The sequence below is a fragment of the Triticum aestivum genome, chromosome 2D, assembly GCF_018294505.1.
Source record: "Triticum aestivum cultivar Chinese Spring chromosome 2D, IWGSC CS RefSeq v2.1, whole genome shotgun sequence".
Lineage (NCBI taxonomy): Eukaryota > Viridiplantae > Streptophyta > Magnoliopsida > Poales > Poaceae > Triticum > Triticum aestivum.
In genome coordinates, this window is record NC_057799.1 from 400551511 (window position 1) to 400571686 (window position 20176).

At 48.4% G+C, this 20176-nt stretch overlaps 1 protein-coding gene and 1 pseudogene across 2 annotated transcripts; one reads left to right on the forward strand and one right to left on the reverse strand.

The window, feature by feature from the left end:
• Positions 1 to 14544: 14544 nt before the first annotated feature.
• On the reverse strand, positions 14545 to 17291 carry LOC123053403 (uncharacterized). Of its 2 annotated transcripts, none has more exons than XM_044476879.1 (3): positions 16766 to 17291; positions 16626 to 16682; positions 14545 to 15127 (listed from the first exon to the last, which is right to left on the reverse strand). In XM_044476879.1, the coding sequence occupies exons 1-3, from the start codon at positions 16920 to 16922 to the stop codon at positions 14976 to 14978; spliced, it is 366 nt and encodes a 121-aa protein (XP_044332814.1). In that variant the 5' UTR covers positions 16923 to 17291; the 3' UTR covers positions 14545 to 14975. The 2 variants fall into 2 exon arrangements, with proteins under 2 accessions (XP_044332814.1, XP_044332813.1); XM_044476878.1 differs by lacking the exon at positions 14545 to 15127 and adding an exon at positions 15396 to 16015.
• Positions 17292 to 18454: 1163 nt separating this feature from the next.
• On the forward strand, positions 18455 to 20159 carry LOC123053404 (cytochrome P450 89A2-like; annotated as a pseudogene).
• Positions 20160 to 20176: the final 17 nt, after the last annotated feature.

Below are 20176 nucleotides of genomic sequence, written 5' to 3' on the forward strand. Positions count from 1 at the left end.
AGACTGGGATTTGTCACTCCGTGTAAACGGAGAGGTATCTCTGGGCCCACTCGGTAGGACATCATCATAATGTGCACAATGTGACCAAGGAGTTGATCACGGGATGATGTGTTACGGAACGAGTAAAGAGACTTGCCGGTAATGAGATTGAACAAGGTATCGGGATACCGACGATCGAATCTCGGGCAAGTACTATACCGGTAGACAAAGGGAATTGTATACGGGATTGATTGAATCCCTGACATCGTGGTTCATCCGATGAGATCATCGTGGAACATGTGGGAGCCAACATGGGTATCCAGATCCCGCTGTTGGTTATTGGCCGGAGAACGTCTCGGTCATGTCTGCATGGTTCCCGAACCCGTAGGGTCTACACACTTAAGGTTCGATGACGCTAGGGTTATAGGGAATAGATATACGTGGTTACCGAATGTTGTTCGGAGTCCCGGATGAGATCCCGGACGTCACGAGGAGTTCCGGAATGGTCCGGAGGTAAAGATTTATATATGGGAAGTCCCGTTTTGGCCACCGGAAGAGTTTCGGGCGTCACCGGTAATGTACCGGGACCACCGGAGGGTTCCGGGGGTCCACCGGGAGGGGCCACCAACCCCGGAGGCTTGCGTGGGCCAAGTGTGGGAAGGGACCAGCCCCTAGGTGGGCTGGTGCGCCTCCCACAAGAGGCCCAAGGCGCAGGGAAGGGGGAAGGGGGAAACCCTAGGCTCAGATGGGCCTAAGGCCCACCTAGGGTGCGCCCCCCCTCTCTCCCCCTCTGGCCGCCCCCCTAGATGCATCTAGGGCTGGCCGCACCCCTTGGGGGGGAACCCTAGATGGGGGCGCAGCCCCTCCCCCTCCCCTATATATAGTGGGGCTTTTGGGGCTGCCACAGACATGAGTCTCCCTCTCTCTTTGGCGCAGCCCTACCCCTCTCCCTCCTCGTCTCTCGCAGTGCTTGGCGAAGCCCTGCTGGAGTGCCACGCTCCTCCATCACCACCATGCCGTTGTGCTGCTGCTGGACGGAGTCTTCCCCAACCTCTCCCTCTCTCCTTGCTGGATCAAGGCGTGGGAGACGTCACCGGGCTGCACGTGTGTTGAACGCGGAGGCGCCGTGGTTCGGCGCTTAGATCGGAATCAACCGCGGTCTGAATCTCTACGAGTACGACTCCTTCATCCGCGTTCTTGCAACGCTTCCGCTTAGCGATCTACAATGGTATGTAGATGCACTCCCCTTCCTCTCGTTGCTAGATTACTCCATAGATTGATCTTGGTGATGCGTAGAAAATTTTGAATTTCTGCTACATTCCCCAACAGTGCAATGATCTAGCGTAGCAAAGATATCAAAAACGGATAAGCCATGAAAATATCATGCTAGCTATCTTACGATCATGCAAAGCAATATGACAATGAATGCTCGAGTCATGTATATGATGATGATGAAAGTTGCATGGCAATATATCTCGGAATGGCTATGGAAATGCCATGATAGGTAGGTATGGTGGCTGTTTTGAGGAAGATATAATGAGGCTTATGTGTGATAGAGCGTATCGTATCACGGGGTTTGGATGCACCGGCGAAGTTTGCACCAACTCTCGAGGTGAGAAAGGGCAATGCACGGTACCGAAGAGGCTAGCAATGATGGAAGGGTGAGAGTGTGTATAATCCATGGACTCAACATTAGTCATAAAGAACTCACATACTTATTGCAAAAAACTATTAGTCATCGAAACAAAGTACTGCACGCATGCTCCTAGGGGGACAGATTGGTAGGAAAAGACCATCGCTCGTCCCCGACCGCCACTCATAAGGAAGACAATCAATAAATAAATCATGCTCCGACTTCATCACATAACGGTTCACCATACGTGCATGCTACGGGAATCACAAACTTCAACACAAGTATTTCTACAATGCACAACTACCCACTAGCATGACTCTAATATCACCATCTTTATATCGCAAAACTATTGCAAGGAATCAAACATATCATATTCAGTTATCTACAAGTTTTATGTAGGATTTTATGACTAACCATGTGAATGACCAGTTCCTGTCATCTCTCTAAATAGATATAAGTGAAGCAAGAGAGTTTAATTCTTTCTACAAAATATATGCCCACGCTCTAACAAATATAAGTGAAGCAAAAGAGCATTCTACAAATGGCGGTTTTCTATGTGAAGAGAAACAGGCAATCTAAACTTCAAATGATATAAGTGAAGCACATGAAGCATTCTATAAAGCCATACTTAAAAGATATAAGTGAAGTGCAAAGAGCATTCTATAAATCAACCAAGGACTATCTCATACCAGCATGGTGCATAAAAGAAAAATGAAAACTAAAGCAAAAGACGCTCCAAGATTTGCACATATCGCATGAACGAAACGAATCCGAAAACATACCGATACTTGTTGAAGAAAGAGGGGATGCCTTCCGGGGCATCCCCAAGCTTAGACGCTTGAGTCTCCTTCAATATTTACTTGGGGTGCTTCGGGCATCCCCAAGATTGAGCTCTTGCCTCTCTTCCTTCTTCTCACATCGAGACCTTCTCGATCATCGAACACTTCATCCACACAAAACTTCAACAGAGAACTCGGTAAGATCCGTTAGTATAATAAAGCAAATCACTACTCTAAGTACTGTTGCAAACCAATTCATATTTTGTTTTGGCATTGTAGCTACTGTAATATAACTTTTTCATGGCTTAATCCACTGATATAAATCGATAGTTTCGTCAAAACAAGCAAACTATGCATCAAAAACGGAATCTGTCTAAAACAGAACAGTCTGTAATAATCTGAACATTCACCATACTTCTAATACTTGAAAATTTCTGCAAAAATTAGGAAAAATAAAAAATTTGTATAGAAAGACAGTGAAAAAAGAATCAGAACCGTTTGACATTCCAGTAAAAAATTAAAAATCGTGCACTACAGCCAAAGTTTCTGTCCTGCAACGTACGAACCAACAAGCATTGTAAACATCCTAAAGGCAAACCTTGGCACATTATTTTTATAATACAATGGAATTGTACAAGGGGATAATTATTTTTGTTGAGAAGTTTCTGTAATCAAGATTCACAAAGTTTCCGTGAGCATGAACAAAGTTCAAGGCTAGCTCCCACTTCAACAATGCTTGTCTCTCTCACTTTCACTTTCCTTTTTGAAAAAGATTTAGGTTCCCCACTTTATTTTTGTTGTTTTTAAACTATATAAAAGCACACAACAGAAATAAATGACTCTCTAAAACTTCCGGGTTGTCTCCCTGGCAGCACTTTCTTTAAAGCCATTAAGCTAGGCATATAGTGCTCAAGTAATGGATCCACCCGGATCCCAAGGTATATCAAAGCCAATTTTAATTAGCAATGATTTGGCATTTAGTAGTGAGCACAAGGCAACATATATCATGAAACAACGAAGTCTAACTCTCTTCCTATGCATCGGCATGTCATAAAAGAACAATTCATGCACACAAATTAAAGGCCAATGCATAGTATAAACAGTTTCTTGCAATTTTATCGTGTGGGAAACATAGAGAGGTGGAGATATAGTTCCTCTCTCATAATAATTGCAAGTAGGAGCAGCAAGCACATGCATATTATATCTATCAAAATCATCATGTGTAGTAGTAAAACGCAACCCATCAATATAATCCTTAATAAGCACAAACTTCTCCGATATAGTGTAGTCGGGAGAATTCAAAAAGATAATTGGACTATCATGCGTGGGTGCAATAGCAACAATTTCATGTTTAACATAAGGAACTATAGCAAGTTCATCTCCATAAGCATAATTCATATTGGCATCTTGGCTACAAGCATAGCAGGCATCATCAAAAAGGGATATTTCAAAAGAATCAAAGGGATCATAACAGTCATCATAGCAATCATCCTTCGGTAAGCACGAAGGGGAATTAAACAATGTATGAGTTGAAGAGTTACTCTCATTATAAGGTGGGCACGGGTGATCAATCCGCTCTTCCTCCTTTTGTTCTTCGCTCTCCTCCTCATCTATTTCATCCAATGAGCTTACAGTTTCATCAACTTCTTCTTCCATAGATTCCTGCAAAATATTAGTCTCTTCTTGGACAGCGGAGACTTTCTCAATAAGTGCATTAATATCGGAATTGTATTCATAATTCTCATAGCAATATTTGAGGATAGCTAAATTTCAGGTCTATAAACAACATCATCAAAATCTTCAAACTCTTTAAACATAGATTCAATTTCATAAGCACCCATAAAAGCAACAAATTCTTCTATTTGTTCGACATCATAGTAATCATATATACCATTAGCATAAGAAGCCAAGGTTTCCTTATCATTAAATTTGCATGAAAAGGGAAGGTGTGGAGCCTTCATCCTAGAGCAACAAGTATAATCATATCTCAAGCATAGTTGCCTAGCATACCAATACAACATATAAATTTGATCCCATAATAGTTTCCCTTTTTGAGTCAAGCGATAATCCTTAAAGTATTCACGTTGATCCAACGTTACTCCCATTACCAAATTGAATGGGGTTTTCTCTGGATTATCAAAGTAGTACATAATATCTGTCACATAACGAGCATCGAGGGTTTTAGGAGGTTCCCCATCTCCATGAGCAGCAAGTACACCTAATTTTTTTGGTATTTCGTGTTCCATATCCATAACTAAAGATAGAGAACAACTAAGAACAGCAAATAAAAATTACTTAGTGATAAAGCAAACAAGCACACACAAGAATATTCACCCCACGCTATTGCTCCCCGGCAACGGCGCCAGAAAAAGGTCTTGATAACCCACAAGTATAGGGGATCAATTGTAGCCTCTTTCGATAAGTAAGAGTGTCAAACCCAACGAGGAGCTAAAGGTAGAACAAATATTCCCTCAAGTTCTATCGACCACTGATACAACTCTACGCACGCTTAACGTTCGCTTTACCTAGAACAAGTATGAAACTAGAAGTACTTTGTAGGTGTTTTTGGATAGGTTTGCAAGAATATAAAGAGAGCGTAAATAAAAAGCTAGGGGCTGTTTAGATGAAGACACAAGTAAATTAGTTTTAGTAGAGAGCTTTTTGTCACGCAAAAGTTATTTATCCCTAGGCAATCGATAACTAGACGGGTAATCATTATTGCAATTTTATTTGAGGGAGAGGCGTAAGCTAACATACTTTCTCTACTTGGATCATATGCACTTATGATTGGAACTCTAGCAAGCATCCGCAACTACTAAAGATCATTAAGGTAAAACCCAGCCATAGCATTAAAGCATCAAGTCCTCTTTATCCCATACGCAAACAACCTACTTACTCGGGTCTGTGCTTCTGTCACTCACGCCACCCACCATAAGCAAATCATGAACATATTGCAAACCCTACAGCGGGGATCCCTCACGCTTGCGCGACACGGAGAGCACCATAGGACAGCACCAATAATAAAACATGCAACTCAAACCAATCTTGATCATCAAATAACCCATAGGACAAAACAGATCTACTCAAACATCATAGGATAGCCATACATCATTGGGAAATAATATATAGCGTTGAGCACCATGTTTAAGTAGAGATTACAGCGGGTAAGAGAGAGGTTACACCGCTGCATAGAGGGGGGAAGAGTTGGTGATGATGGCGGTGAAGTTGTTGGTGAAGATTGCGGTGATGATGATGGCCACGGCGGCGTTCCGGCGCCACCGGAAGAGAAGGGGAGAGGGGGGCCCTTCGTCTTCTTCTTCCTTGACCTCCTCCCTAGATGGGAGAAGGGTTTCCCCTCTGGTCCTTGGCCTCCATGGCGTGGGAGGGGCGAGAGCCCCTCCGAGATTGGATCTATCTCTCTATCTCTCTTTGTTTCTGTGTTCTCTCTCTCTGCTGCCCTTTCACTGTTTCGTATATATATGGAGATCCGTAACTCCAATTGAACTGAAACCTTCGCCGTGATTTTTTACCAAAAATTAGCTTTCTTGCGGCCGAAGAAGGGCATCAACCGCCTTACGGGTGGCCCACGAGGGTCAGGGGCGCGCCCCCTGCCTCGTGGCCACCTCGGGCACCGTCTCGCATTGATTCTTCTTCCGAAATTCACCAAATATTCTCCGTCTGTTTTTATCCCGTTTGGATTCCGTTTGATATGGATATTCTACGAAACATAAAACATGCAACAGACAGGAACTGGCACTGGGCACTAGATCAATATGTTAGTCCCAAAAATAGTATAAAAAGTTGCCAAAAAGTATATGAAAGTTGCATAATATTGGCATGGAACAATCAAAAATTATAGATACGACGGAGACGTATCAGTCATATACATTGAAGTGGAATTCAAACCTATAGCAAATTCCAACTCCAAAACTAATTACCATTTATTCCATAATCATGAATTGTCCTATTCAGTGAGGTTAACTTGTTCAAACATGCATGAAAATGCCATATTCAGATTCTTTGGATTTTTTTGATCATTTTTCATATATAAAACTTTTCAATCTGAGTTATAGATTATTTACTATGAATTTTAGAAGTTTTAACTATTTTCTGGATTTTCCTGGCTATTTTAAATTAGACTAAAACCAGAAAATGCATTACTGCGTCAGCATGACGACTGCACGACGTCAGCAGGTCAACAACGCCAGTCCAGATCAAACCTGACGGCTGGGACCCACACGTTAGTGTCTCGGGGCTGGTTTGGGTCGATGACAGGTGGGCCCGATCAACGCTGACTAGGCCATGGTCAGAGCTGACACGTGGGGTCCACGGCATTAGCACTAATCTAACAGAAAAATTAGACTAACCTAATTAGGCTCAGGGGCCAACATGGCAGTGGCTCAAGGGGGTGTTTAGAGTGGTCATTAGCAGCTAATGAGACTGCCACGTCAGCATCGCCGGAGCTCAACGCCGGCGACCTGGAAACGCGGCGGTGATGATCGGGGCGGCGGCTCCGGTGACCAAATCGATGGCCGAGCCCATCTACGAGGAGCTGGGGCTCGTGCGCATCCAACGGTGGCAGGGGAGGGCGCGAGGTGGCCGGAGTTGGCCACAGCGTCGACCTCGGCGGTGGCCGGAGCTCTCCTGTGCTCGGGCGAGGTGTTGCGGCTTGCGAGCGAGCAAACTGGAGCACTGGGCAATATCTACGGGGCGTCAGGAGCTCGTCCAGGTGCTTGGCTTGGTCAGCAGGGTGACCAGCATCGGCGAGCTTGGCGGCGGCGGCTGCGAGTGCTCGGCCATGGCGGGGCCGCGGTTAGCGGACGGAAACAGAGGGGGCGAGCACGGGAGGAGGTGTAGGAGCTCACGGTGATCCTGGAAGGAAGCTCGAGCGGCTCGGGGGCGGCTTGGTGACGACGGAACGGCGGCGGCGATCTTGGTCGGCCGAGCTTGAAGAAGAGGGCGATGCAGGCGCTGCGGTGCGTCCCCGGTTGCGTGGGGCATCGAGGAGGAAGACGGAGCCGAGGCGGTTCTCTTGGTCACGCTGGGTTGACTAGGGAGGGCCAGTGGCCGCGGCAACAGCGAGCGGCGGCGACGGGCATGCTCGGTGGCTGCGTGCGAGAAACAGAGGAGGGGAGAGAGGACGGGAGTGAGCGGGTTGTGTTCGGGGACGGCGTGGCGACGTCCTGGCGGGTCGAGGCTCAGGCAGGCAGGGTGGAGGTGGTCAGGCGCGTGCCCGCGCGCGGTGGCCACACGCTCTGCCTACTGGCCTGGGGAGGAAGACGACATGGAGGAGGAGGTGGGCTGGGCCGATTCTGCTGGGCCACCAGGTAAGTGGGCCTCGGGTAAGTCTCTGCTTCCTTTTTTATTTCTGTTTTCTGTTATTTGCAGTTTGTTTTGATTTGATTCAAAAACCAGATCATTTCATAAACTTCTAAAAATTATTATGTGGCCTCTTTAAAAAGTATTCAAAGCCACTCACAAACTTTCAGAATTATTGGAGTTATATTTAATATATAAAAAATATAAATCCAATGCAAATAATTATTGAATTAACTCAAATGTCCAAAATAGACATTTCTCAAACTCCAAAAATATTGGTTTGAATTTTACCTCTTGCCAATATTTTTATAGCTTAACAGGAACATTTTCTTAGGTTTATTTGAAGCAATTTTTAATGTTGATCATTTTTAGAAATGATTTCTGAGGCTTTCCACTTTCCCCAATTCAACTTTCATGAATTTAAACATGATGCAAGATGATTGATGCAAGGACAAGCAGTGACTAGCTAGGGATGTGACAAAAATTGATGGAGTTAGTATTTTTGTGGGATGAGGGATGTCAATAGCTTCAAAACGAGCTAAAGAACGTCAAAATCGGAGTTCGGATGAATTAGTTATGGCCGAAACAAAATCAGCCGAAGTTGATATCCACAGGTGTCGGACGTCCGAGAAAAGTCGGAAGTCCGAGGGCTGGAGCTGGATGGACGTCCGGAAGTGACCGGAAATCCAAGGTTTTTGTTCTAGATCGGGGGTGTCGGACGTCCGGTGGTTCCAGGGGCGTCGGACGTCCGAGAAAACGTCGGTCGTCCGGTGGGCCTGGGTTAACTCAGGATTTAGATCCGGGACACGATTTTACGCCGAAATTGGTGATTTGGGGGGTCAAAATTGATGAGATTTCGTCTATGGAAAGTGGGTAAACTTTGGGAGATGCTACATCCACTTGAAACCAAGCAAATCCATGGATCAAATTCAACAAAACAACATCAAACCAAAAAATCACAAAAAAAATTGGGGCTATTTTTGGTGGGGAATTTTCGAATTTGGGGAAGAACACAACAAAACAAGGCTAGAAAACAAGGGTAGGGGCTCCAATTTCGTGATCAATGTGGATCATGATACCAAGATGATGTAGGGTAGAACCCTAGATGCCCGATCTTTCACGATTGGAGCGGATCCCAAGAAGAACGCAAAGAACACGAGGGGGAAACACGAGGGGAAACACGAGAGGATTCACTCAAACCAACAAGATTCGATTACACATGTGCTAGATCCTCGAAACACAAAGAGATACACGATCCAAAGACAACAAAGAAAGATACAAAGGTAGCTAGTTCATCTCCGTGAGGAGGTCTTGAGGGGTCTTCACGTGAGGGGTCTTGAATCCACTTGGGGGATCTTCTCCGAAGAGGTCGTGAACTCCGATGGAGAAGGTATCAAGTGGATGAGCAAAGCTCTATCTCTAAAATGAGCTATCACATTGCTGACCCTCAAATGGTGGAGGTGGAGAAGTATATATAGTCTAGGGCCACGAAGGGGTAAGTGAGGGGCGAAGGGGTACATGGGCCTCGGGCCCATTACACTGTGCGCAGACAGGCGTCGGACGTCCGACGGGTGTCGGTCGTCCGGTCGCTCGCGGGCGTCTGGTCGTCCGGAGGACGACGGACTTCCGATGTTTCGGCTCGGTTGAGGTGGCGCCAGATTTCCGGACGATGTCGGTCGTCCGGTCGTCGGATGCCCGGCCTTGGTCGGTCGTCTGGCCGTTGTAGCTTTCGCCGGCTCGTCCGTCTGGCTGGTGGAGACTCCAGGCGTCGGACGTCTAGTAGTGTCCAGTCGTCCGGTGGCTGTCGGACGTCCGAGAGTTGTAGCTTCCTGGCAGCTCCTTCTCTTGCTCCTCGTGCTTGATGTACTCGTCGTCTTGTCCATGTTCTTCCTCTTGGTTCCTGGTCATGCATAGCACATATGTTTGAGGTAGTAGCTATGTCTCACATGTGGAAAGTGATGGTTCGGAGAGGAGCGAGTTAACCCTGTGTCCAATGGAGTATACTTGAGGTCTCGTCTTATGTACTCTTGGGGCTTGGTGAGTAGACGTAGTGTAGATGGGGATGATCGTAGGATGCTCCGCATCAGTGTTTCCATTGAAGAAGAAAGAAAATAAAATAAACTAAAACAAAATCAAAATAATGAGGTTTTCTATGTAAGAATTAATTAGTGGCTTTTGGTATTACCCTTTACGAAAAAATAAAATGAAGTAAAAACTAAAACATAATCAAATTAATGATGTTTTAGAAGAAAGAATTAATTAATGACATTGGCATGCCCTTTAAGAAGAAATAAACTGACAAATAATAAAATAGATATTGATAAAATTTGCACACAATTCATATAGAAATTGTGCTTTTTTATAATATGCAAGAATAATTATATAATATTGAAATTTTCATAAAAATGAAGTTTCCTAGAAAGAAATGACTTAGTTGCATTGGTATTACCAAATGAAATAAAATAATAAACAAAATCAAAATAATGAAATTTCATAAGATAGAATGAATCGGTGGCTTTGGTATTGCCCTTTAAGAAGAAAGAAAATAAAATAAAAACTAAAGCATAATCAAAATAATAAAATTTTATAAGGAAGAATGAATTAGTGGCTTAGTGTTACCCTTTAAGAAAAATAAATAAAACGGAACAAAACTTAAAATAAACAATGACAAAATTTGCGTCTTAGAGCAGTAATCAACGGTCAAAAAAAGTGCAGCCCAATACGGGACAACACAGAACAGAAATATAAATCAGCACGCATCTTGGAGCAGCAATCAACAGTTAGAAAAATTGACTGACTCAAATTTAAAAATCAGGCAACTTACATATAGCTAAAGTGAAAAAGGTAATCTGTGGTACATATAATTGAGGAGAGTAGTGATGCATCAGCAAACAAATGGAAACTGTTTCGTGTAAACTTGTCTGAATGATGTGTCCCATAATTGCAGCATACTAGCTAGAGGGAACCGCAGTCGAAGTTGCTGTGGCTGTCTGAATTTCCTGTGAAGAGAAGCGCCAGGGCAGCTCTGATCAACGCCTTCATGAGCTTCGACGATGCGACGATGAGTTGCCCGTTGAGGAACGCCTGCACGGACAGCCTCAGGCCTCGTTTGGCACAGAGGGATTGTGGAGGTTTGGGGAGAGGGGGATTTCAGAGAATTGGGTGAATCCCTTCCTTCCACCCAATCCCCTCAAAACCCTTTGAAACCTTCAACCCCCTCCAGCCACAATCCCCTCCATATCGAAAACTTGTTTGATAGGCAGGGATTATCCTATTCAGATAAGATAGTGCAAATATCTAAAAATGCAATCTTTACAAGATAAACAATATCCTATCACAATCCACTGAGCCATCTCTCTCACTGGACAGCCATGAAAACTAAACTATGTATATGTGGCACCAAGCAAGCTGTTCTGAAAATCACAATCCACTAAGCTCAACTCATGACTGAGAGTGGAAGATTGAAAATAACAAGAGAAACATCATCATACAGTACAGAGCAATAGCTGAGTGAGGTGGTTTTCAGATGTTTCTCATGCACGCACCTAAACAACAACCACCTTAGACTAGGAAGTGAGGTACCATTGGTCGAGAGCACACCCTACCAATCATGATGGATGGGTTAATCACACATAATCTGCTAGCTCAACACCAAAAGCCAGCAAGTAGACAAAACAAGGCCGCCGCCGACTAGACGAGTTCAGTTTTTCACCAAACCACGCAGGAGCTGTCAAGGTACTGCTGCTCTTGTGATGGACGCAGCGAACTGCTGCAGAACTGTCACAAGAACTCCTGCTGCGAACTGCTACAGAACGCAGTGAACCTCGGGAGGGAGAAGTTGTCCGGCCGTGGCCCTAGGGTTTGCAGGGGAGGGGTGGAGTAGTGGAGGAGCGGAGAGGAATCTCCTCGGGAAGAACCAGCGGAGGGCAACATCGACGCTCTGGTGGCGGCGGGGCGTTCAAGATTTGGCGGCGAGGCACCTGCTCTCGGTGGCGACGGCGGAGCTCGTCCTCTCGGTGGCGGCGGTAGGGTTCGTCCTCACCATGGCGGCGGCGGGGTGGTGAAGATGCAGCGACCGGGCTCGTCCTCTCGGTGGCGGCGGGTCGACGCTCTGTCTTGTGCGTCTCGCCCGTCCCGTTCCGCGCGGGTGCCCTGGAGGCTCGCCAGCCGCGTGGATAGGAGGGGGAACGAAGGGGATCAAAGGGGATTGGGCTGTGCAAACCCGGTGAAACAAATGGGCCCACGAGGATTAGCGGGGTTTCTGGGCCCCGCGGGGTTAATCCTCAGCAAACCCGGTCGATCCGCTTGTATCAAACGAGGCCTCAGGATCCTCGCCTTCCTCTCCTGCACGTACGACCTGAGTGCCTCTTCGACGCTCTTCGCCGGTCTGTGGTCACCATCGCCAGCGGTGTTGGAACTAATCTTGTTATTGGTATTAAGTTCATAGGATCAGATTATGTTTGTTTCATAAGTAATGCATGTCGTCAAAGCTACGGCCGTATATGCACGCAGAGTTGTGTTCTGGTGCACAAGGCAAAGCTAATTAGGTTGTATTAGTTAGCTGCATGCATTATGTTCCGCAGAGTCCGAGCGGCCAAGTCGCGTAGCAGATAGATATGGAGAAAGAAGTGGGCGTAGTAGTTGTGGCATGCGCAAAGTGAGCTCCTAGTTTGTTATCTGCGTAGACTTGCAAGTGATTCAAACATGTACGTGTAGCTAGCTAAGTGGAGTAGTAATCGGATCTAAGCCGATGTGTGTGGCTGGACCGTTGTGTGTGCATGCATGCATGCAAATAGTGGGTGCATGTGTGCATGGTAGTTAGTAATGGGTTAGTGGCTGCGTTTTAGCCGTGAGTGTCCGGCTATTTAAGCCATGTAATCGCATCTGGTGAAAGCGAGAAGAAATACAAGAAAAGGCACAAGATGTGTGCGTGCCAAGCCTGCGTGTGTGTTCTTCTACCTCTACTGTGCGTGTGTGTCCCTTCTTCCCTGGAGCAAGGCCAACACTTGGTATCAGAGCCATGGCCGGAGAAGGATCGCGCACTCCGTCACGCTCGCCGGGTCGCCGGAGGGGCTCAACCTCACCCATACGGCGTGGGCGGCATTCTACGCGGCGCGGCTGCCGCGAGGCCCTTGTGTGTGGAGGTCCGCTTCTCCGTCAAGGTCAAGCTACGTCACGATCGATGGAGGACATGCTGCCCGGTAAGTTTTGCCACCCGCGGCAAGGAGTTCGCCATCAACGTCGGTGTCGTCGACAAGGTGTGTTGTCGGCGACGAAGATGGTGAAGGCGTATAGGCTTCTAGAGAAGAATAAAGCATAACAAGATTAGAGAGGTGATTGTTGGAACTAATCTTGTTATTGGTATTAAGTTCACAGGATCAGATCATGTTTGTTTCATAAGTAATGCATGTCGTCAAAGCTGCGGCCGTATGTGCACGCAGAGTTGTGTTCTGGTGCACAAGGCAAAGCTAATTAGGTTGTATTAGTTAGCTGCATGCATTATGTTCCGCGGAGTCCGAGCGGCCAAATCGCGTAGCAGATAGATATGGAGAAAGAAGTGGGCGTAGTAGTTGTGGCATGCGCAAAGTGAGCTCCTAGTTTGTTATCTGTGTAGACTTGCAAGTGACTCAAACATGTACGTGAGTAGCTAGCTAAGTGGAGTAGTAATCGGATCTAAGCCGATGTGTGTGGCTGGACCGTTGTGTGTGCATGCATGGATGCAAGTAGTGGGTGCGTGTGTGCATGGTAGTTAGTAATGGGTTAGTGGTTGCGTTTTAGCCGTGAGTGTCCGGCTATTTAAGCCATGTAATCGCATCTGGTGAAAGCGAGAAGAAATACAAGAAAAGGCACAAGATGTGTGCGTGCCAAGTCTGCGTGTGTGTTCTTCTACATCTACTGTGCGTGTGTTCCTTCTTCCCTGGGGCAAGGCCAACAAGCGGCGGACACCGTTCGGGCCAAGCACCGGGCGACCACGACGGCGTCCTCGAGGCTGGACGAGCCGCCCTGCCCGATGAAAGGCCCCATGGCGTGCATGGCGCCGCTGGCGACAGTCACCGTGCCCTCCTCGAACGGCTGGAACACTAGGTGCCACGGCGTCCGGTAGCAGAGCTGCGTCAGGCTCATGGATGACAGGTCGCAGCTTCGCACCACGTCGAGGACATCCTCACGGTACCCCTGCATTGCCTGCAGCCTGGCGACTGTGGTGTTCATCGGGCGGGAAGGTCCGCTTTGATAGCCGAGGCGGGGCGGTGAGCGGCTGGGACGCATGCGGTGCCTGCATGCCGGGCGGTGCGTGGCGGGAGTGAGCGGGGCACGCGTAGCGGTGTCTTAACTGTGTCGCCCGTGAGGCATCAATGGAGGCTGATGGACGCGGCAGTGCGGCAGGCTTGTCATTGATACTCACGGAAACCAAGGCGATGAGGACGACGAAGCGGCGTATCGCTGACTAGGCGTGCCCATTCCGTTCGCGCCAAAAACGCTTTCCTGATGCCCAAGGCGCCCCAGCACGTCGGGTTCGCCCTGGGTCCGCCGACGCCAGTTTCGGTTCAAACCAGCGAAAAGCGGGCTCCTGGAAACGCGACTGGACCGTTTTTCGGACGCCGGCGGCAAAAAATGGCCTCAGGGGAGCCTGTTGGGAACGCAGCTGGAGATGCTCTCAAAGACACAAAACCAATATGTAACAGTAGCTTCTAGTTGGATTTACAGATTTCTAGTAATTTGTAAGGTTGGGGGCAGTAGTCTCTCCTGAACTACATGTAGCTCCGCGGGTGCTGGCTAGTCAAATTAGTGTTGTCATGTCCGTACTCACCTGTATGAAACCTTACCAATCAGTGAAACCAGAGTTGTCAGCATGAAAACAACGGAACAATCAATAGCTTCGAAACATAGTTTCTGCTCGATAACACTCTGCCTGTCAAACATGGCCATTGTCTGCCATAATTTGTGACTAGTTAAAAGTTCACAGCAACAGCAATCAGGCTCAGACATACCCAGTAAGATTTACGGCCAGTTTTCGCAGCTCCTCGCCAACCTTCAGCTGCTCAAGCGCACGCCATCCATTGACATTTATGCTGATTCCTGCCCCCGTTGCCCTCAAGCTCTCGGCCTTCTCGAGAACAAGGCTGTCTATACCTTTTCTGCATTTGACATTTTCGGCTAGGCTACTGAAATACTCCAACACTATTCCTAATCTCATCGAGTAAAAGAAACATACTCCCTCCGTTTCAAAATAGATGACCCAACTTTATACTAACTTTAGTACAAAGTTAATATAAAGTTGGGTCATCTATTTTAAAACGGAGCAAGTACATGTGAAGAGCAAGCGCAGTTGCGAGGCCACAGATTCCGCCGCCGACGATTAGAACGCCGTTAAGCTCCTCTTCTCCAGTTGCCATCTCCTTCGGGACTGCCATACAAGCTGCAAGCGAATCAAGAAAATTAATGGAGTTCCGTAGGTGGGCAGTGGACAGTCCGTAGTGTGGCACAGCTTCAGAGTTCAGACTAGCTGTGAATGATGCAAAAATGGGGGAAATTGTATGCCTCCTTGACCAGATCAATGACGGATCAACCACAGTGAGCATGTGACCATAGGTTGTCGCCATCTCGAAGGATTCCGCTACTGACATAAAGCTACCAATCTCAAGTCAAGATCCAATTTGATTGGATGCAGTGACAAAGCCAGCACGAGGCAAAAGCGGTCTCCACTATTACGGATCCAAGAACAGGCTACATATTCCATAACTTACTTGGATATTTACTTCTACTCATCAAAGCCAAATGGCTCGAACTAAACAGTACAAGTCGATAATACAGTACTTCCTCCGTCCGGGAAAAGTTGTCACGCGCACAGTACACTGGGTTTTTTGCAAGAAAACCCTCGTCATTTTAAAACAGCAACAAACAGGACCCCTTCTTCCTCTGTCTGTCGCCCGCGCGTCGCCGTGGGATTCCGCCGCCGTGCTCCGGCGCTCGCAGCGTCCCGCGACCACCCGCCGCCGCCTACCCGCCACCAGCTGCCCGCCTCCGCCGCCCACCGCTGCGACCACGGAGGCGAGTTGGTCTTCGATCCGCTAGGACCAGCCGGCGCCCAGCTACGCAATTCCACCGCCCAGCCGCCGCCCATCGGCGCGTCCAGCCACCGCGGCGCCGCCCACCTCCGCCGCCCACCTGCGGCTGCTCTGCTCCGCAGCCTCCGCTGCTGCGAACCTGCGCCGCACGGAGGCGAGCTGCCCCGCCGCCCACCTGCGGCTGCTCCTCCAAAGCGACCACTTCGACGGGCTTTCGTCAACTAAATTTTCTTGATGTTCTAAAGATCAAGGACTGCTAATTAAACTTCTTGATGTGACATTATCACCACTAAGATCATCTTCACTAAAAAAATTGTTTCTCAACTGGAGCATTAAAATGATCATGGTCTAAAATGGGAGAAGGAAAACAAAATATGGATGTCTTAACAGTTTGTTGTCAATTTTAGACTGAATTTTACTGAGCATAATCCATCACTAGTGACTGAATTTTTTATTTTATTTGGATTAATATCAACAGGGATACTACAAGGACTAAGAAGAAGCTGCTCCTGTAGAATAAAGATCAGGAGCAAATATGCTCCTACAGAGAGAAAAACAAAAATAAGCATCAATAATTGGCATGTTCTGGTATTAATCTTCGCTTATTTGAATTAGCTAACATTATGAATTATACTCCATATTATGAGTAGGAGTAACTGGATTCTGTTGTAATCTGAATTATATTTGGCCACACTTAATTTAAATGAATCTATACTTATGTTCACCAATACTGAAAGCATACAAAGTGCAAGGCTAACTGAATTTATACTGTATGTTCATCTCAAGTACTCCATGGCTAACTGAATTTTGTCAGTACTGTACTCGTACTCACAATACTCCATGGCTCACCTGCACCAACGGAAGCAGCATCCGTTCCTCTGCAGTACTCCATTGCTCCTCCAATCGCTGCACAAACCAATCGCTGCACAAAATCAGCTCACCTGCTTGCTTCAACAGACAGACATCACCTGTAAATTCAGAAGACAGACCTGCGCTGTGTGCAAGCGGGGAGCAGAAGCAGAAGTGGTAGCGGCGGCGCCGGTGGAGCCAAGAGTGCAGGTCCTCCATCATCAGCCCGCCAGCTCGAGGAGCAAGGCGAGCACGGGGCAGTGGCATGTGGCTGGAGCAAGTCTTCGTCTTCCCCATGCCCTGGTCGTCTTTCCCACGCCGCCGCCGCCGGAGCTCGAGGTCTGGAGGATGTGCTCGAGGACGAGGAGCGGGTCATTGAGCGCCGCCGCCGGAGTCGGCAAGGCACGGCCTTTGCAGAAAAGGGGATCCCTTCCCTCTTGATCTCCTAGTGCGGACGGAGAGAAGCGGCGAGACGAGGGGGAGAAGGCAGCCGACGTGCGGCGAGGCGGCGGAGCATGCGGAGAGGCGACAGAGTAGGCGGCGAGGCGACGGAGCAGGCTGCCGGCGCTTGGCGAGGCGACGGAGCAGAGAAGCAGTCGGAAGGAGGGCTGCGTAGTTTGTCGGAAGAAAGGGGAGGTGCTTTTTGCAAAACGTCGTTGGGGACAACTTTTCCCGGACGGAGGGAGTAATACTTACCGAAGAAAAGCTGCTCTCTCTGGCCGACGTCCCGGATGCGGGCCGACGCCCGGCTTCCACACGCAGGTCCCCTCTGCCCCGTCTTGCCGTACTCTCTATCTTTTTCCCAAGAAAGATATAACCTGGATTTGAAATTTTAAACTCCGGAGAGCATGGGCATCCACCTTAGATTTGAAGTTCTAAAACGAAATTGGCAAGGATTCACAAAGCCTTGCTTTTGTGGTAACGAAGGAGTCTTAGAGCATGTATTTGTTCACTGCCCACTTGCCAAGCTATTATGACAATCTATCCATATAATTTTTAATCTAACTCCATCCAGAGTAGTACGGATATGTTTGGACATCGGTTAGTTGGGGTGCCTCAAGGCCCCTCTGAGAAAACACCCCGGCATTGCCCTCCTTTGGCGACATGGCCACCGAAACACCCCGCATTCCAGCCCAGAGATCAAGTCTTATGAAATACGGCATTGCTCAGCATAGAACAAATCAGCTCTTATTACAAAGCATAAGGGATACAATAGTATGATATTACAAAAGATCACATCAACACGACGACACTACGTCTGCTAAGATAGTTCTATGCTAGCAGCGGAATAACTCGTAGCAGTGGAATAACTTCTAGCAACGGAACAACGACGACCATGGTGAACTCCACTCCGCAAGGACTCTGGCTGGGACACGATCTAGCTCGCACACACGGTAACCTCAACAAGCAATCAATCAATCACGGCATCACCTGCAATCTGGCATTATATGCCAGGTCAGTACATTGAATGTACTTGTAAGCTCACAACAACCAAAAGTATCAAGGCAAGATAATAACATAGCATTAACTTATTAACAACTACTCCCTCCGTTCCTAAATATAAGTCTTTATAGAGATTCCACTATAAACTACATACAAATGTATATAGATGCATTTTAAGTGTGGATTCATTTATTTTGCTCCGTATGTAGTCCATCTAGTGAAATCTCTATAAAGACTTACATTTAGGAACGGAGGAAGTATTATGAAGTGAAGGCGACTATAAAGCATGATAAGAAACTACTAAGATTACTGCTGAACCACTGTCTCAAGAACCATCTTACTCTTGACTATCCGACCAAGCAATAAATCACCTCGATCACCTCATGATCAATACCTTCACATGATCACCGCGTGAACATATCACAAACTGAATGATCATCCTCGAGATCATCCCAATATCCTCACCATCATCCTGCCAAGCTGTACTGCTCAAATATATTAACATATAAATCACCTATAAGTCATTCCGTCATGTGAGTGTTGATCAAACGGTGTGACCTAGTACGAACTTGTGCCTATGACCGAGGACGCGGCTATCGATAGATTAAACACACACTCTGCAGAGGTTAGCACACTGTACCCATATCACAGAACCCATGGCCTCTTGCTCCCATTTGGGTGGACCAACGGCGTTATGAGAAAACCAATCTACTACCATGACACTCCCCGGCCCTGGTGCTCCGTTGGCCCTCGAGCAGATCGGCGATCCTGCCCTCCCCCACCGCGCGCTTGTTGAGAATGCAAACGCCTTCGCGTACCGCCCGCCAGGCCTCTTCCCCGTGGCTCTGAACCTAAGCTCATTGCCCTACGGCCCGCACCCCGATGCAACCTCACCGCCGAGACATTTCACCCTTCACACCTCGGTGACCTCGCGCCATTGCAGCGGGAGGCCATCCAAGGCCTCGTCGCCTGGCTTGTCCGCCCAGGCCCCGAGCCAGGTGGTCGTCCGCGATCACCTCTACGCCGCCGTGTTCGCGCTGGTGGCGCGCGCGTGCTTCGGCGACGGTGTCGACGAACGCCATGTGAGCGCCAGGCAGCGCGTGATACAGGAGTTCGTCGTCACCGCCGGGGAGCTCAGTGGCATCCCCCTCGGCTCCAGGCTAGCCAAGCTCGTCCACCGGAGGCGACTGCGCCATCTCTTCGCCTTCCGTGGCCGCCAAGCCGAGCTGTTCCTCCCTCTCATCGCAGCACGGCGGAGGTCTCGTGCCCGCCATGGCGGCGTCCGGCGTCCATACGTCGACTCACTCATCGATGTCCGCGTCCCCAGTGACAACACGGGCAGCAGGGACATCGATTGCCGGCGCGCTCTTAGAGACGACGAGATGTGGAGCCTTGTGTCAGAGTTCCTCGGCGGCGGCGCGGATACGATCGTGGCGATCATCGAATGGACACTCGCTCACCTCGTCATCCAGCCAGAGGTCCAAAGCGAGCTGCGTCGCGAGGTTGACGCCGTGGACGCGGCCTCCGACAAGAGCCTCCGCAAGATGCCGTACCTGCACGCGGTCGTGCTGGAGAGCCTCCGGATGCACCCGTCGGTGCCGTTCGTCCCACACCGAGTGCGGGCCGAGGACGCTACGTTGCTGGGCGAAACCACCGTACCGGCCGGCGACTTCAACGTGCGGTTTGTCGTGGGGGACATCGGGAGAGACAGCAAGGCGTGGACGGATCCTGACGAGTTCCAACCCGAGCGGTACCTGGCTGGAGGCGAGGCGGAGGGCGTCGGGCCATCGGCAGGTCCCAAGGAGATGAAGATGATGCCGTTTGGTGCGGGGCATAGGTTCTGCCCGGGCATGGGTATGGCCGTGGTGAACATCAAGTGCTTCTTGGCCGCGCTCGTGCGCGAGTTCGAGTGGGCGCCGCCGGTGGAGGGCGGCGGCGGGGTCGACATGACTGACCTCAACGTCTTCTTCAAGGTGATGAAGAAGCCACTTTCCACCCGTGTCACACGACGCACCCGTTCCGTGTAGAGTATCAGCTGCACATGTGTGTTCTCGATGGCTCATCAGCTAACCTACTTTCAGTTCGCCAGCTAGCTTCTCGATCATGAG

Excerpts from the sequence above, each read along its gene's own strand:
- LOC123053403 (XM_044476878.1), bottom strand. The coding sequence starts at position 16,922 with ATGGGGAAGACGAAGACTTGCTCCAGCCACATGCCACTGCCCCGTGCT. Across the intron at positions 16,683-16,765 it reads CCCGCTTGCACACAGCGCAG|CGATTGGAGGAGCAATGGAG; the intron begins GTCTGTCTTCTG and ends TGGTTTGTGCAG. Across the intron at positions 16,016-16,625 it reads TGCTGCTTCCGTTGGTGCAG|AACATCAAGAAAATTTAGTT; the intron begins GTGAGCCATGGA and ends CTTGATCTTTAG.